Here is an 18874-nt window from a genome sequence, read left to right as displayed (position 1 = left end):
ACATGTCTCCTTGCCCTCCACTGGAAAGAACTTTAAGGGTCACTCTCTGGGAAATGCATTTCAAAGGGTGATTGAACTATACAAGAGGCAAAACCACTCCAAGTTCTCTCTCCCTATCCATCTCTCTTGAACAGTGGTTCTCAAACTGGGGCCGTCGCTTGTGTAGGGAAAGCCCCTGGCGGGCCGGGCCAGTTTGTTTACCTGCCAGGTCCACAGGTTTGGCTCATGGCTCCCAGTGGCTGCAGTTCACTGCTCCAGGACAATGGGGGCTGCGGGACGCAGCGGCCAGTACGTCCATCGGCCCGCACCGCTTCCAGCAGCTCCCATTGGCCTGAAGCAGCAAACTGCGGCCACTGGGAGCCGTGATTGGCTGGACCTGCGGACGCGGCAGGTAAACAAACCGGCCCGACCCGCCAGGGGCTTTCCCTACACAAGCGGTGTCCCAGGTTTGGGAAACACTGCTTTACAGGGACAACGGACCTTTGTTATCTGATCTGTCCAGGTGAGGGCAGTACATTTTTTGCGGGGAAATCCAGGACTGGGAGTGTGTTGGGGTTACTCTGCATGTGGTAATCAAAGTTGCTGGAAGCCAGAGTGTGGCTGGTGTTTGCTGACAGGCTGCTGGGGTCAGAATTGCTGGCCCAGGACTGTGGCTACACACAGACACTCAGGGTGTGACCTGCATGCTGTTTGGCAGGAGCCCAGGTTAGGAGCCACAACAGCAAAGCATTGTGTGGCACCCACGGTTGAAGGGCAGGGGTGACACAGCCCCTCGCTGCTCTGGATTGCACCCCAAAATGTCATACAAGGGAAGTAGGGTAGTGCCCAGCTATTACTGCAGAAACCCCGGCCCCAGTAGGCAACCCAGAGACGCCGACTAAATGCCCCCACCGATGGGCAGTGATCGCACGGGGTTTACCCTACACCTGCCATGCCCCTCAGAGCCAGGCTCTCCCCGGAGTCTGCCAGCAATGGCTGTAGGGCGAGGGAGTACGGGCGGGACTCGGGTGGGCACTGCACCCTGCCTGGCATGCCTGAGGGGGCACAGCTGGCTCTGGAGGGGTGCAGTGAGTACAGCTCCCTACTGGGGGATGCCTGGCGGGGGGGGGAGGTCAGGGGCGCCTTGCACTGCTGGGGATGTGGGGCCCATCTCCCATGATGCCCGGCTGCCGTGGTTGCCATGGTCCCTGGCGGCTCTGAAGGGCCCTTGGTTCCCCCAGCCCCGCGGTGACTCCTCCGGCCGCCAGGGGTCACTGTCCGCCGGCTGCGGCTGACACGCGGCGCCTACCTGACGCCCCGCCCCGTGGCCTCCGGAAGCACTTCCGGGCTGGCGCGGTCCCCTCTTGCTGCCGTCACCAAGGCCGAGGAGGAGTCGTTAACAGCGGCGCCTTGGCGGAAAGATGGCGGCGGCCATAGAGTGACCGGAGAGCGGAGGCGCCGGGATCCCGCTGCGGCCCGGGGAGGTGAGGAGACGCGCGACGCCCCCCGGCTCTCGCCGCCGCACGCCCATCCCGGGGGACCGCGGCCCTGCAGCGCCCCGGCGTCTGGAAACCGCAGCCTCCGTCTGCCGGGGCGCCCAGACCCCCTAACTCTGTGAGCCTCCCACTCCCGGCCCCTGACACCGGGGCCGCCTCCGGGGGAGCCTCCCGCGCTCCCTCTTCTCAGCAGGCATCTCCAGAGCACCCCGCCTCTAGGGTCCCAGCTGTGTTACCCTTGCGGTGCCCCTGCCCCCCAGGAGACCCTCTCCCATCTCCCCCCACACACACGCGGTCTGGTATATTGTCGTGCCTCTCCCTGTCCAGTACAGCGGCCTCTGTGTTTCCTTCCCAGGGAACGATGAAGTGATGGATCATGATGCTCCGACCATCAGGCCCCGCAGAATCCAGAACCAGAATGTCATCCACCGCCTGGAGCGCCGAAGGATCAGCTCTGGTAAGGCCGGCACCCATTGGCACCAAGTCCGGGTCTTCCACCAGAATGTCTTCCCCAACTTTACTGTGGTCAACGTCGAGAAGCCGCCCTGCTTCCTGCGCAAGTTCTCCCCCGATGGGCGCTACTTCATCGCTTTCTCCTCGGACCAGACCTCCCTGGAGATCTACGAGTATCAGGGCTGCCAGGCAGCAGAGGATCTCCTGCAGGGTTATGAGGGAGAGATCTTGGCCAATGGCAACGACCAAAGATCTGTCAACATCCGTGGGCGGCTCTTTGAACGTTTCTTCGTCTTGCTTCATATCACCAACGTGGCCTCCAATGGTGAGCACTTGAACCGCGAGTGCAGTTTGTTCACAGATGACTGTCGCTATGTAATTGTTGGCTCTGCTGCCTACCTGCCTGAGGAACCTCACCCCCCATTTTTTGAGGTTTATCGCAACAGTGAGTCAGTGACCCCTAATCCCAGGTCCCCCTTGGAGGACTATTCTCTGCATATCATAGATCTTCACACAGGTAGACTCTGTGACACAAGGACATTCAAATGTGACAAAGTCATCTTGTCTCACAACCAGGGCCTATACCTGTATAAGAATATCTTGGCTATTCTCTCTGTGCAGCAGCAGACTATTCATGTCTTTCAAGTGACACCTGAGGGCACATTCATTGATGTACGGACTATAGGTCGCTTCTGCTATGAGGATGATCTCCTGACCCTGTCCGCTGTCTATCCAGAAGTGCAGCGAGACACTCAGACAGGGATGGCAAACCCGTACAAAGAGCCCTTCATAAATTCTCTGAAACACAGACTGTTGGTGTACCTGTGGAGGAGGGCAGAGCAGGATGGGAGTGCAATGGCAAAAAGGAGGTTCTTCCAGTACTTTGATCAGTTGAGGCAGCTGCGCATGTGGAAAATGCAACTGTTGGATGAGAGCCATCTGTTTATTAAATACACCAGTGAAGATGTGGTCACATTGAGGGTGACAGACCCTTCGCAGGTAGGGCCTGTCCTCTTTGGGCAGCTTATTGCTTTGTTGAGGTTATTCCCATGCAGATAAATATTATAAGCTACAGTTCTGGTCTAAGTGCTGATTTGGGTCTTTGAGTGTTGGGTAGATTTGTTCTGTTCTCCACAGTATATAATTTGGATACTGTTGTGAGGGGCCTTGGTGGTATCTTTGATTGTATTTAGTAAGATTCCCCCTCTCACGATGTAAAAACGTCATTGAAATTAGAGAGAGAAGACCAATGTGGTTATCCAGTTTCATCTTCCTGCAAATGAAGGATTGTTTCCTATACTACACTTATTGGTGCTTTGCCCAGTTTGTACTTTAGTAATCAGGATCAGGGACCTATTATGCCTGGCATTGTACAAATACAGGCTAAAAAATAGTCTCTGTCCTGATGAGCGTACAATCTGATTATAATTGTAAATGTCCCAAGTGACAGTATTTCTACTTCCCTTGGGACACTGCCCCACAGCTTATTGGAACTAATTATTGGGATTTGCTCCATAAAACTAATTCTAAATTTTTCTTAATTTCTTCCAATTATTCCTAATTATATCCTAGTGCTAGCCTACATATTGTAACCTTTTCCCATCTTTGGTGTATATACCCTTCAGTTACCTGTAGAGAATCATCCAGTCATTCCCCATCAGATGTCTTACACAAATTATACAATTAGTTCTTTAATTTAGCTTCTTATTTCAACCCCTCCAGCCTGCTGATCATTTTGTTCCTTTTCCCCACTCTCACCAGTTTCTTTCTGTTGAAAGGTGCCCAGAACTAAACAGTGCTTCAGAGGCAGTCAGGCCAGAGTAATATAAAGAAAAGAGTGGTCTACTCTGTGGTCTACAGACTCTGCGTGTGCCACCCCAAACTGGCCTTTTTTTCTTTCCATATTGTATTGCATAGTTGGATCTCTAAGCCATTATTGCTTTCCAGATGCTTTTCTCCTATTAGGTATGTGTGTTTGAGTATTTTTCCAAGCTGAATCTCACTTTTTCTGCTTACAATTCTAATCTCTCAAAGCCTCTTACTAACTTTCTGTCCTGGATGGTATTCACAACTCCCAATTATGCCTAGAAGAATTCTGCACCAAAAAATTAAGACTTCTACACACACTATTTTAAATTCTGTAAAATTCTGCATATTTTATTTGTCAAAATAACAATATAATCACACCAGTTTCAATTATTTTGGTAGTTTGTTTCAAAATACCTGTCAGCACGTATGTCTAACAATGCAGACAACAAAAAAGATTCAGGAAATGGTTTTTGACAAATAGATTCCTTACTAGGCATATTAATACAGAACTTTATTAATACAGAATAATTCATTTAAAGTACAATACAGAAATGTATTTCCTGCACCCCTCCAAAGCAGTGCAAAGGCTTTGGGAAGTTGGGGGTAATGGAGGAGCGGAGGGTGAGGGAAGTAATTGCTGGGAAGGAGCCTGGGAGAGAATCTGGAGGATTGTTGGGTGTGGGCGGGGGAAGTATGGAACAAGATGGGGTGTTTTATTTTGGGAGGGGGACAATTGTTAGGGAGTTGGGGAGCCTCCCCCATGCAGACCCTGGCTGATCTCTAGCCTCTCCCATTCAATCAGGCACATCCGAAGCTGTCCTTGTGTTTCCCTGTACCCCCATTCAGCCAGGCATATCTGCAAATATGCCCATGTGGCCCTGCACCCCCACTCCCCTCTTTCCCCATGTGGCCCTGCATTGTCACTCAGCTATGCATAGCTGCCCCATCTCCATGTGTCTTTGCACCCCCACTTCACATTCAGCCAGGCATAGCTGCCCGTATCCCCCTGTGGCCCTGGACCCCCATTCCCATTCAGCCTCTGGCTCAATGTTGTCACCCCACTAGCTCCTGTGCCCCTGTCTCCCCTTACTAGCTATTATGAACCCCAGTTTGTGTGACCCCTCCAGCAGCCCCATATGCCCCACTCTCTGTCTTCTCTTCCCCCCGCCCCCCAATTCCATGCCTCCTTACCTGGCCCTGCAGGCAGGGTGCTGTAAGGAAGACAGCATCTGCCCCCTCCCTCTCTACGGTTGGCTGCTCCTGCTCATGAGCCTGTTGCCCTCTCTTCTGACACAACATCAGCCCCTGGTGGGCAAAAGATGTAATTGTAGCGTGACCCCTCACATGACTTCCCTTTGCCTTCCTGTCAGAATCAATTATTTTGCTTGAGAAAAAAAATTTGCCGGGAACATTAATTCTGCGCTTGTGCGGTGGTGCAGAATCCCCAATTTAGTATCATCTGCTATCTCTAACCAATATGTTATTTACTCCCATTTCCAGGTCGGTAATGAAGTTAAATCAGACCAGCTGTAATGCCAATCTCCATGGTAGACATCCCTTACCCCTCTGCCCCCACCATAACACAGCATGTTTATCATTGCCTATTTTCCTAGAGATCTTCAGTTTTCAATCCACGTGAGACTGGTCTGAGACTACTTTAAGTTTTTTAATCTACTTAATTCCTTTCATCTGCTTTTTTTATAATTCTATTAAAGATGTCTGGCAAGAGCTCTTGCTAAACTTGCAGTGCTGCTCATTGCTCACTGTTCTGTTTTCTCTGGAAGTTTAGTGACTCCCTCCCTGCCCCCCTCAATATTTGCCCCATTGTTTTTCAAGGGCTAGAAGTTGGAATGAATGAATGTTAGCTGTTCGCTTTGAAGCTTTCTTTGTGTGTTATTTCTTCCATTGTGCACATTAGTCTGCTGTAGAGTCACAAAGAATGTTAGATCAGTGGTTCTCAAAGCCAGTCCGCCACTTGTTCAGGGAAAGCCCCTGGCGGTCCGGGCCGGTTTGTTTACCTGCCTTGTCCGCAGGTTTGGCCAATCGTGGCTCCCACTGGCTGCGGTTCGCCACTCCAGGCCAATGGCTGCGGGAAGGGCGGCCAGCACATCTCTCGGCCCGTGCCCCTGCCTGCATCCCCCATTGTCCTGGAGCGGTGAACCACGGCCAGTGGGAGCTGCGATCGGCCGAACCTGCGGACGCAGCAAGTAAACAAACCGGCCCAGCGCGCCAGGGACTTTCCCTGAATAAGCGGCGGACTGGCTTTGAGAACCACTGTGTTAGATTGTGTGCACTGTTTATTATTGTAAAATAGCTGAGGACTGAGCATCTTTTGTAAAAGCAGCATTGAAATGTTTGTCTAACAAATACACATAAACAACATGGATATTGCAAAGATATTAAGCCTTTGTCCAAGTGGGTTGCAATTTGGGATGTTTTAGGGCCCACTTTACTGCTCCTGGAGTCTTGAGCTCCATCAGTGGCCAAAAATATCATAAGCCTTCCTGATTAGGTGAATACAACCAGTTCTCTTGGATCTGGACTTTGACAGGCATTTGTGACTGGTCACCTCAATGCTCTCCAGACTGCTTCCATTTGAAGATCACTTAGACTTCACAGCTGGTGCAGATCGTGGCCGGTTTGAAGCCTCAGAGGCAGGCTGCAGACTACACTAGTTCCTCAGGAGATGAACTTAGCTTCCCATTAGTTTCTGGGTCCACTTCCAGATATTTACTTTGATCTGTGAAGCTCTGTGTAAATTCTGACTATGTGATCAGCTGAGGCATTCAAGATAACTGGTTAATAGGTTCTAGATTTAAGCATCTGTGGCAAGCAGTTCTGTGTGTAGGGCTCTGTTGTGGAAAGTCTTTCATTTACTTCTGATTTGAGGGAGCCAGAGCTTATTGGCAATTAGGCCCATCTCATCTCCTAGATTTTGCATGAGGAGGGATTGGGTGGGTTGGTATTTAGGATATTGGGTTTTTTGATGTGTTGAGAGGGAAAAGTTAAGGTTTTAATTTTTATTAAAACTCACATTTGTTTTTCAAATGTTGTACATGAAGCCTGAGTTTTGATAAACACATTTATGCATCTAATTAAACAACAAGTAATACAAAGTAAAGCAAAAATGGTCACATTTTAGATCTGCCAACCTGGCCACAAGGTCCCTTCTTCATGCTCTGCCATTTCCACCGCTCTTGGATGGTTTCTATGGCAGCTGTAGCAGGGTTCTATATTTAGTGAAAATTCTGTTTCCTCTGCACTTGAGTCTAACCTTTCCTTTGTTTGTTTTGATTATGCAGTGAGGCTTAAAATTATGATACAGTTGAATATCTACGTCTGGTTACTCCCCCCCACCTCCCCTTCTTGGGATCTGAGCTTTACATTGGCAGTGACATGGACTAGATGATTTAGTAGGTTTTTTTCCATTTCAATTGTCTGATTAACACAAGCACAAGTAGTGGGAACCTATACTGAAAGTATGGAAGATGAATTCTCAGTTATTCAGATGGATCTAGACATGACACGTTCTATGGAAATACTGTGTTTTTCTAAATAGCTATGTGGTTACCTAACTTATGCCAAGTGTATAGCATAATGTCCCACCCAGGAACTACAAGTGGCTTTAAAATATAATTTGAGAAAAGTTTTTCTGGTTTAGCACATTTCATAGACACATAATTACAGTAAATACAGTGATTCCCATAAAAGAAATATCTTACAAATGTAATTTTGCAGGGTGGATTTGATTTAAATCAAATTGATTTAAATCACTAGTCAGGAAGACTCGATTTAATCATGGATTTCTACATAAAAGTGCATTTTTGTTGGTTGTTATAACCTTAATACATATTCTTCACAACTCAGAGACAGATGTAGGTGTCATTTTTAGAAGGTACACAGTATACATTTTTAAACTGATTTATTTTGAAAACTTTTCAGATTAGTTTTACAGCTATATCAGAAAATGAATGATTGTTTGGTTATTTCATTTACCAAAGGTAATTGAAGCAGATATTTATGAAGTCATTGGGAGGTGAAGTATCTCCAGTTCAACAGGTTAATCATTAATATTTGGAGGATTTTCTTGCCGTGCTGTATTAGGAGGCGCACATCACCAGACACATTTAAATGGTTTTATTTAACTAAAAGAAAGTTATGTATTCTGGATTTTTTTCTTCAACAGCAAACATATAATATTTTAACAAAACAAGCATATGAATTTTTGAATTTAGTTAAACATTCAAGTTTTTTAAAATCAGGTTTGTTTTTGTTAAAATTGTTTTTAACTAAAATAGTTAAATGAAATATTTAAAAAAAAATCAACTTTGTCAGCCAGGTCAACATGAGAAACTTAAAATATTGGCTTCTGCAGCTAACTCAGTCTTCATCTTCATTTTCCTGTTTGTTCATAATCTGGAAAAGAAAAACAAGCTTTCCTAGGTCCCAAATGATTTCTCAGTTTGGAATGAATTAGTCCAAACGAAGAAATATTCTTTCTACACCGGCAGAAGAAGCTACTACTTTTAAAAGTGAGATTATCACTTCAACAGTCTGAATCAAAGTGCTTAAGTGACTTCCACCAGTTCACTGGTGTGACTTTCTTTAAAACATCATCAGCAAACATATTGCTTGAAAGGTTCTTATTCCCAAACTGGGTCTCTTTTACGGCCTGCTGCCATTATAGGTTTTCCCTTCTAGTGAGACAATGGTATGGTAGATCTCAAATCAATAAAGGCTACACTCAGAAAGATCTCAAGACTTCTGGAATATGCTGCTCAACTAGTTTCACTTTTGTTTCTACTGCCCGTCCCTCCCTTCTCACATTTATCTCCAGACTTTTTCTCCTTGTCCAGATCTATTCCGCCCCCAACAATCTTCTATTCTTTGAACTTTTTGAAACTTTGCACTTTTAGAGAGAGCGGTAAGGAAGTGACTGTGTACACAAATTCGCAAAGGGACAATAGGGTTGAGGTCTGTTATTTCTCACCTTTATATATTATTTATTTAAAAACATTTTTGCTGTTAACAAGCATGTTATCTCTGGAGACACAAATCCACAGTTTGAGAACTGCAAAACTAAGCATCTCTGATGGTATCTTCTAGACTGAGCACTGAGTCCGACTGGGTAGATAGAAAGATTAACCTAAATAATCTATACAGAAGCCCCTGGAATCCCATAAGATTCGGGCCCTAATCCATGAACTATTAGAACTCATTTACAAAACTTTTCTTAAACATTACATGAATATATTGTCTCATACTATAGAATTAGAATTTATAATCCCTATTCCGTGATGAGGTATCTTTGAGCTATAATGTATCTTAATTAAAACTATCTTCAGATGGGTTTTTTCCTCAAAAAGCATTTTATCAAAAAAATCTGATTATTTTTTTTAAATCATTGATTTTTATCCACCATGTAATTTTGCAATCTTTAAAGTGGTAAATATTTGTACAGGAATGAGTCAAGGGTAGTCAAGCCCTTCTCCTTCCCTCTGCACTTCAATCCTCAGGAGGTGGTGATTTAGCTAATGGTTCAGGTGATTGGGAGTAATATGTGGGTATTTGGCAACTATCCATTTCCCCCATTTTCTGAATAGTTTACTTACAGTGTGTCAGTAACAGCTCCCTTGAGAGAGAGAACTGGATAGAGCGGACCAACTTCTCCAAAACCAACACAACTCTGTAACAAGCCATAGTCTAAACTCCGCCCCATTTTGAGAGACCCATCTGAGTTCTTCCCTCATACTTCTTCTCCCCAGCCCACAAATTATCCTATAGGGTAAAGTCTTGAGGTGTGTCTACAGCTGGTTTTTTTTGGTAAAACGAGGCCAGTCTTGCATTGTGAGTATATCAAGGTGGAGTCTGTAGGTTGGAAACATGTTCAGACCTTCCCCAAGCATCTAATATAAATGGAAATCCTAAGGTCTGAGTTGCCTCCCCATTCTTCGCCTACCAGACTGGGAGAGGAGAGGAGGCTCGGGACCTCTGCCTTGCAGTGGGATGGTGTGGGAGGGGCTTCTGTCCAGCGGGGAGGTGGGTCTTGGGGCTTCAGCCCTCCAGGGCACACCTGCCAGGGCTCGGGGATTCTTCAGGAGCAGGGCTGAAGCCCCAACCCCTGGCTCCCGGCAGGTGTGCCCCGGCTCTCGAACTTCTGAAGATTGAAGATTGTTGTATGTGGCTCGGAAGGCCAGTAAGTTTGGACACCCCTGGTTTGGGAGTTAGTGTCTGTAGTGATTGAGTAACTTTATCTAGGGAAAAATTTACTGCAGAAGTACCTGAGTCATGTTTTGGATTTACAATTGCAATGGCACCTGGAAATTCTTGGCTAAGAGTGTCAGTATTAAAAAGAAATAGTTATTGTTTTTCAGGCTTTCATTTCTACACCAGCATGATACCTGGAGGGCAAAACTTTTGCAGGCAATGTTGGAACACAATGCACTAAAAATATCTCATCTCTGCATGCTGGAAATACTAAAGGGGGGGGGACAATAAATGCCAAAAAAAAAAAAAAAAAAAAAGGCGCTCAGCTCTTCATATAAAGGAAAAATAATTTGTTGCCAGCCAGCACCTGGTTTAAAATCACTTCCCCAGCAGGAAAGAAAATTAAATCTGCCACTTTAAAAAGCATTTTATATTTGGTGGGGAGTGAGGAAGAGAAAACAGAAATATTGACGTCCAGTTTGAAATGAAAAATTGAAAGTGCGTTTAGTTCCCTTCATAAATAATTACACTGTAGTGAATAGGCTGGATAATCTGGTACCCTCTGAGGTATTTGAATAGCATAATGAATTTATATAGTGAATGTGAGATTCTCCTACATTGCAGAGTAATCATGGGTAATCTTTTGTGTGTGGTGTGTGTATTGAAGGGGAGGGATTCCCAACTAATATAGACCCTGTATTGTCTGTCTGCACTCTGTTGGAAAACCACTAACTCTGCTACTCTCTGCAGCCTTCGTTCTTTGTTGTGTACAACATGGTGACCACAGAGGTTATTGCTGTGTTCGAGAACACTTCGGATGAGCTTCTGGAGCTCTTTGAGAACTTCTGTGACCTCTTCAGGAATGCCACCCTGCACAGCGAGGCGGTCCAATTTCCCTGCTCAGCTTCCAGTAACAACTTTGCCAGACAGATCCAGCGCCGGTGAGCCATTCGGAGCATGCCTTATACCATATAGGTACATGCTCAACACTGCCAGCCAAAGGCCAGTATCAAATAGCTGTGGCAATCTTGAGAAACATAGCTCTTTCGTGACTGACTGGTGTATGAGTCCATTCTGAACGTGGCACATCTCACCACAGCCTTATGGGTTCTGAAATCCTGAACACTCAAGGCTGAGGCAGGGTACACCTGGTTCTGTATTCCACATTCACTGTCTTGCAAATGGTAGACCAAGGCTAGAAAGTATACAGCAGTGGTCCCCAACGTGGTGCCTGCGGGCGCCATGGCATTTATGTGCACCCGCCTAGTGCCCAGCAGGGGAGAGAAGCCACAGCCCTGCGCCTGCCGGGGACAGAGAACTCCGGAGCCCGCAGTCTGCAGGCACCGGAATTCTCTGTCCCCGGCAGGCGCGGGGCCGTGGCTTCTCTCTGGCTTCGAAGCCAGAGAGAAGCTGCAGCCCAGCTCCTGCCGGGGACAGAGAACTCCGGGGCTGCAGACTGCAGGCACCGGTGTTCTCGGTCCCTGGTAGGCGCGGGGCTGCGGCTTAAGCCGGAGAGAAGCCGCGGCCCCGCGCCTGCTGGGGACAGAGAACTCCGGGGCTGCAGGCTTCATTCTATGTTAAAATAAGAATAATAAATATATTTGGACCAGCAGTTCAACAGTGTTTTACTTTTTTAAAATACATAAGATAAAAACTGTTTATGATATTTATTTTGTAAAAACTCCTTAATTTTTCTTACAGGTAGATAAAAAAGAGCAAATTCACATGGTAAGATGAAAGAGTAATTGCCGAATAATTAAATTAATACCTTTTACATGTAAAATTACCCTTTTTATCTTATGGATTCATATATTATGTAATATTAAATATGATGTTTTTCATATTATTTAATGTACAAATACAAAATAAGCCTTGAAAAATTGTTGGTGCCCGCCACACTCTTCTGAAAACATGAAAGTGCTACTGGCCACAAAAAGGTTGGGGACCACTGGTATACAGTGACAACCTAATAACCGAACCCAACCCTAAGGGGAGAGATTTCTGAGGGAAGAATGCTGCCAGCACACTTTGTGCTGTGTCTTCCTCTGCGGCGGTTTAAGCGATGCTCTCTGAATAGTTAGGGCCCAAAGCTAGGATTTGTTAAACCAAAAATGTCACCAAATTAGGGATTTATTTTGCAAGACAGGTTTCCCCAAATGTAACATGAATAAAACTCTGTGTTTGTGGCATTTTCTACAATTTCAGCAAAAAGTATGCTGTTCCTTTTTTTCAGTTGAAACTTCCTTTCCAGTGTGAAAGTAAAACTGACCAATCTAATGTCACAGTGAAAGTGGAGTGAGATATAAAAGTAAATAAGGCTTCTAAAATTCTTTTAAATAGACGAAAGTCATGTTAGTAATGCAGGTGGTGATGTTTCTAAAATGTGGTCCTAGGAATTTGTGGTGATATACCCAAGTGTGCCAGAGCCTCTTGTACTTCCCACAACTAATTTAACTTCAGCATAACTATATAGTGACCATTTCTGCCATTGCTTATAGGGGAGACTTCTGTTGATTCAAGCTGTTGAATCCATGCAAGTGAAGGAGACTTACTCGTCTTGTATATTTCCATAACTCCCACTGGGGATTCCTTACTGCTTGTGAGAGACAGAACTTAATGCAAACATCTGAAGTGCTGCTCTTGTTTTGTAGCTGAAACCAGAGGCAAGAACCTCTTCAGCCTTCTGGTTGGTGGTCAGAGCCTATAATGGGGCTGGTGATGGGGTGTTAGGGTGCTTATTAGATAAGTAAACACAACAGGCCCTTGCTTTGAGAGTTTACAGTCCAATATAAACTGTTCCTGATAAGTATCAGAGGGGTAGCTGTGTTAGTCTGGATCTGTAAAAGCAGCAAAAAATCCTGTGGCACCTTATAGACTAACAGACGTTTTGCAGCATGAGCTTTCGTGGGTGAATACCCACTTTGTCGGATGCAAGTATTCACCCACGAAAGCTCATGCTGCAAAACATGTTAGTCTATAAGGTGCCACAGGATTCTTTGCTGCTGTTCCTGATAAGTGGCTTTTATACCGCTGGTCTCATAAAAGTTGGATCTCAGCAACAGAAAGCTCAGATTCTGCTTACTAACTTCTAAAGAAGAAAAGCTCCAATCCAGATAAATCATTTCACAGGAAAGAACGTTTCAGACTGTGCTGAGCTAAACAGCTGCAGGCTTCTCTTCAAGTTTCTTCTTCTTCTACAGTTTCTTCCCTTTATGCAATCAAAACATAATGGCTAAGGAGAGATGGATTCCCAAGTCCTCCTTCAGCCTCAGGAGTTCAGCTGTTATAGCACAACTTCCAGGCTTCAATGACAATGTTTACAATCTTTGCAGTAAAACCTGGATTGATTAAGCTGCTACTCCATCTATCCCCATTTCTGATCCATACTTTTCTAGTACTGCAAGGCAGCTGTAGCCAGATCTTGTCGAATGACAAGTTCCTATCCACTTGTCAGTCCACATAGCTCCAAAATAGACTAGGAACACTGATTGTGGAGCAGGTGAAAGGTCACCAAAATTGAGACTGATGGTGTATTAGATGAATTACGATGTCTGAACTTCGTAGTATTGGTTTTTTAAACTGCTGCTGTTTTGATTTTTGTTATCTCTGTCCTTTTTGAACACTAATGTATCTACATTGTGCCATTTACCTGCGTGCTTTGCAAATAAAATGTGTCCCTTTGTGTGTTCCAGGTTTAAGGACACTATTGTGAATGCAAAGTATGGAGGGCACACAGAGGCTGTGCGGAGGCTGCTGGGTCAGCTCCCAATCAGCGCTCAGTCTTACAGCGGCAGCCCTTACCTTGACCTCTCCCTCTTCAGTTATGATGACAAGTGGGTGTCAGTCATGGAACGGCCAAAGACATGTGGAGATCACCCCATCAGGTATGAAGAAGAGTCAGAAATTGCACATGGCTAGGACTGAATGTGTGTTTCTCAGAAATGTACGTGTGTCTCGACTGTGTCTCAGACTGAAGTGTACATATAGGGATGTTTGCCTTTTCTCCTCCTCTGTCCCATTCCAGCAAAGCCCTTGTTTAGATTATTCCCGAGAGACCAGGAAATTAGGAAGCTCTGTCTTTCCTCTCCTATGGACTGTGCCTATTTTACATATGCACATTTACATTTGGCTCTTTCAAAAGTGGAGTTGTAGCGCATTGGTCATGTTGAGAGGCAGAAATGGGTAGTGAAACTTTAACATCCTTTTATAGGAACATTAAATTCCCTCTTCTCAGACTCCAGCCTTTTGCTATGACAGCCAGCATGCTATGGTTGCAATGTATGAGTCTGCTTTGCCACGTCAAGAAAATGCTCATTTTGAGAGGTGGGACTGGCCAGCACTTATACAAGTCTGATTTGTTTAAATGTCTTTGTACGTTATATGTTACCCATAACATTCACAGCGCTGGTTTGACTGTCTTCATACTCCGGTGTCTGTAACGCACACTGAGAAACTTAGAAACCAAAGTCATCTTTCACTATGAACTTTATTCCTCTTCATTTAACAAACACTGGAGTCCATGGTCCCCTTTTCCCTATCGGCTCTTGTGTTTCTCATGAATTGGAAAATTCAAGAAACTTGCTTGAACAGCAGAACCTTTGGTCAGCCCTAAGGGCCGTTCTGCTTATTTCTGTCTGTGCCTTATTAACAGGAATATGCCTAACCTTGAAAGTAGGGAGGTTTGCAATGCTCCTTGCAGACTAACAGGGGGAGCTTGCACATTTCTATCTTGGGCATGCACAAATTGTTTCTGTTTATTGGCCACAGCAATGGATTTCAAGAACAGCTGTTTGGATTCTGGCACTTCCCCCACCATATTCAAAACGTCTTAAGGAAGATCATACTTTGGGCCTAAATGTGCTGAGTGTCCCAAGGCAGAAAACTGCACAGCTCTTAGTGCTTGAAGAGCGAAATAAATCCTACATTTTGTGAACAAAGAGAGAGATCAAAGAGTTAATACTGTGATCTGTGACTGCCCTGATGTCAGTGTTTTGATCTACCCAGAGAGATGGGAAACAAGTCGCAACCACCAACTTTAATGCTGTCCACAGTATTCCCTCCTGCACCATGCACACTATACCTGCCTAAGATTTGGGAACTTCTGACCATTCATACACACACAATCCCCAAATCTTAGCTATTTAATTGATTTCCCGTGTACAGTTTGGTTTGATCTCAAACTCTGTACAGTCTGCAGAGAAATATCTGCTGCTTTTTCTGTCGCTGTACTTGGTGTTCAGAGATCTCACTGGGTGGTGTTTGTCTGCATCTGCCAACATTTGTGCAGCTTCTACAGACAAAAGGGAGTGGGACTGCAGACATTTGCTGTGGTCACGTCTTCTGTAGTAAACAAAGCAAACTACCACCTTCCTGCTCTCCCCTGAGTAGACGTGTAGCTTTGCGCTTTAGAAGATCAGGTTATAAAATGCCAGAGTCAATCAGGACTTGAATAGGGGTTTGGAGCTGTGGGGGGGCTCCTGCTTCCCAGCTGCCTGCTTATAGTATGTAGGGTAATTCAACAGCAGAAGTAACCCTTAACCCTTCAACAGCTGGAAAAGTGCTGCTGTGTTCCTCTCACACAAGACAGTGATTAATAAGATACAACAGTGGCCCATCATGTAGAAAACGGTTTTGAAATAAAGACGCGTTAGCTTTATTTTCTCATTACTGGTAATGTAGGATTTATAGTGACAGTTCCATGCACCTGGCATTGGCACAGAGCCCATCAGCAGCCCAAGGTACACTCAATCTATATTTTCTTTTCTTTTGGAGGTCCTGCAGTTGTGTCCTGCACCGACTCAGCACCCACTCCTGCTGCCTTTAGCTTAACTCCTCCCCACTCTTAGTTTTATTTTCTCTTCCCCTGGAAGGCTGCAGCAGTCCTCTCTCTCAGCTGCTGGAGTGGTTAACATCCTGCTTCCTGGCCTCTTTGCTGATGGAATGGCTTCAGGGCCTTTCCCCCAATATCTGTTTACAAGAGGCTTGGCAGCAAACTCACAGCAGGGAACTACAAAGCTTGTGGGGGAGATGCATGGGCTGCCAAATCCTTAACACAGCAACTCCTGTGTTAGGGGTTAAAGCTTTTAAATCTAAAGGGTTAACAAGGAGCCTACTTAAAGAAGTGGTCTGCAGATAAATTCACCATTTTTGTACAATTTGAAAAGGCTGGTCTTGTTTTTATTGACACAAGGTCTTATATTTCAATGCCTAGTTTATCCACTGAGTGAGAGTCCATGGAAATGGCCTCTGATTGCAGAGCACTTTTTAAAAATACCAACCCGAGCACATCTTTGAGATTACCTGAGATTGCAGGGAGCTCATCCTGAGTGTGTTTAAATTACATTGAATTGTGGCGAGCGGAGCAGCCCGTAGGCCATGTTTTAGTTAGAAAGCAACCCCCTACATGCCTAGTTCTGTGTAGGAGGGAGCTTTTTGGAAAGCCAGCTACCAAGATTGTAGCTCTTTTGCTTCATTCTTATGTGTAATTGGCAGGCCAGTTGGTTGGCACTCTTATTCAGGTGAGAAGTGAGATTGGAGAGGAGAATGGCATGCTAGAAAAATGCAAGGAATTTAGCAAGCTGTATTATCAAAACCTGGAGGGCGTCTGATATTGAAAGAATCTGTCTGGAGCCATTGCTGCCAGCCTAAGAGCTGTGAGTGTATCAGGCTAGCAGGTGGCGTTGGGAAGAATGTGCTCTGATACAAAAGCAATTTTGAGCTAAAACCAGAGGCAAATGCAAACAACCAAAAGCTGCAAGGCAGGAAGGAAATGGAGACAGATAGGGACAGAATGACCACCGCAAGTCTGTGCTCGGAAAAAGGTCCTAATCGTGGAACCAACTTCAGGGCCAGTGCTGATGGATTTGTGTAATAACAGGAGGCTATTTGGTTTTCAAATTATCTGAAGAACCCACCAAAGTATTGGGTGGAAGGTGAAGTTGCAGAGATCCTTGTGTTCTCCTAGAGATGTAGGGGGAGCAGCTTGAAACAGCATAACTCTTAGACATGGAGAGGAGTTCCTCCAGGGCACTGGAAAGATCAAACAAAGGAGTGCTAGGCAGAACTCCCTTTAGAGGCAACCAACATTGCTCTGCTTATGGGCCAGAAAGTCAGTGAAGAGCACTGTCCACTTCTTACCTGAGCCACATTGCAGAGCACTCCAGGTTTGGGGAGCAAGGGTCCAATCTGAGTCTCGGAGGTGGAGCTCTGCATGGTAGTACATTAGGTGATCTCTTTCCCTTTCCAGATCACCCAGATTTGCTGTGATCCCTGCATTTGGCCATTAAGCGACTTTCTCATAGACTCTTGCATTGAGAGTTTTCACTGGAAATCAGCAAGTGACTGTGAAGTCTGGCTGTAAAGTAGTGTAAGGCACCTTAGAGCAAAGTCAAGTCCAGTAGCTCTCTTACATCTTCTGAATGGGGACACAGCAAGGGGACATGATGTGTGAGAAAGCAAGTCACATAGCAGCAATGTGGAGTTGTGAAGTCTTTTTGGTAGAACAGGAGAGACACAATGCATTCTCACACGTGGAGAGTGAAGGCTGTTGTTTAAAAGTTACTAAAAGGAATGGGTCTGTATTCTCATTTGCTCATGTGTAACTCCCATTATGACTATGGGATATGTTTGCATCAGTGGGATGGGAGGGAGCCAGTATGTATTTTATTAAGGATAAAGCCTTTTATTTCTAACTGTGGATCCAGAAATCAGAGCACGCAAGAGTGAAATACAGCCCTTTGCAAGAGGCTTCTCTCATTTATGGCACTAAAATGAGTTAAAATGTTAGAGATTAAAAACTTCTACCCAGGAAGGGACTTTCCCTGTGTGACCTTCCATCATTTGTATTGCTTAGTCAATACTACGTATTGTATTGCTCAGTTCAGGCTGAGGCTGTCGTACCATATTGCCAGCATGCTTTTGGTAATGGAATAAGGATGGAATAAGTTGCAGTCATCAGTGGCACCAGTCCCTTTTCATGCAGAGTTCAAGATGGCAAAACCAGTGAGCAGGAATAGACATAATCAGCATTCTCTGCTTCTCTTCCTTACAGATTTTATGCCCGGGATTCTGGCCTTCTGAAGTTTGAAATCCAAGCAGGACTCTTGGGCCGACCCATCAATCACACAGTACGACGCCTGGTTGCATTCACCTTTCACCCCTTTGAGCCCTTTGCCATCTCGGTGCAGCGGACTAATGCAGAATATGTTGTTAATTTCCACATGAGGCACAGCTGCACATAGTACAATACTGGGCTGGGGCAGCTGTTGCCATCGTGGACACACCAAAGCCGGACACTCATGCCTTCTAGGAAACCAAACCATTGGTCACCGAAGGAACCTGACCTGGAAGCCCTAACCAACCAGCATTGTTCCCCAGCGTCTGCAGCTGGCACTCGCAAGCCATTGAAAGAGAATCCCATTGTGCTTCTGAAGAAGCCATCTTGATTGGAGATTAGTCTTGTGACCTTTTCTTTCTATAGATACCATCCAGTTCATATTGCCAAAGCCCCTTGTTGCATTAAACCCTGTCTTTTCCCACACCTATTGGTGAACAAAATGTAGCTGAGAAACCTTACCTGTTTCCCCAAGGAGTGTCTTCTTTTCTCTCGCTTTATCTGTTTTGTGATAGGAAAGACAGAGTTCTCAAACACTCCTTCTATACCGGTGCCCTTCTACTTAGTCAAGACAAGTAGCCCATCTTACAGAGTGAGACTAGAAGCCACGGTGGTGGGGTTTTTTTATTTGTACCTTCACTGTTATGAGGAAACCAAACTAGCTCTTGTGATTCACACAGTGCACTCAAGGCATTAGGGGAGAAAGGTCTCTGTTAGTGGGGTGGTCTAGTAGTTAGAGCAGCTCACTGGAATCAGGGGAGATGATTTCTGTTTCTGACTCTTATGCAAGTCACTTAATCTTTGTGCCTTAGTTTCC

At 45.3% G+C, this 18874-nt stretch overlaps 1 protein-coding gene across 1 annotated transcript; it reads left to right on the top strand.

Moving 5' to 3' along the window:
• Positions 1-1284: 1284 nt before the first annotated feature.
• Positions 1285-18518, top strand: DET1 (DET1 partner of COP1 E3 ubiquitin ligase). Its single transcript, XM_039490630.1, has 5 exons — positions 1285-1463; positions 1831-2927; positions 10695-10885; positions 13637-13828; positions 17995-18518. The coding sequence occupies exons 2-5, from the start codon at positions 1845-1847 to the stop codon at positions 18182-18184; spliced, it is 1656 nt and encodes a 551-aa protein (XP_039346564.1). The 5' UTR covers positions 1285-1463; positions 1831-1844; the 3' UTR covers positions 18185-18518.
• The last annotated feature ends 356 nt before the right edge of the window (positions 18519-18874 follow it).

This window comes from Mauremys reevesii, linkage group 10 (assembly GCF_016161935.1).
Source record: "Mauremys reevesii isolate NIE-2019 linkage group 10, ASM1616193v1, whole genome shotgun sequence".
Taxonomy (NCBI): domain Eukaryota; kingdom Metazoa; phylum Chordata; order Testudines; family Geoemydidae; genus Mauremys; species Mauremys reevesii.
Note: the sequence above shows the minus strand (reverse complement) of the source record. Positions and strands in the feature narration are given on the sequence as shown.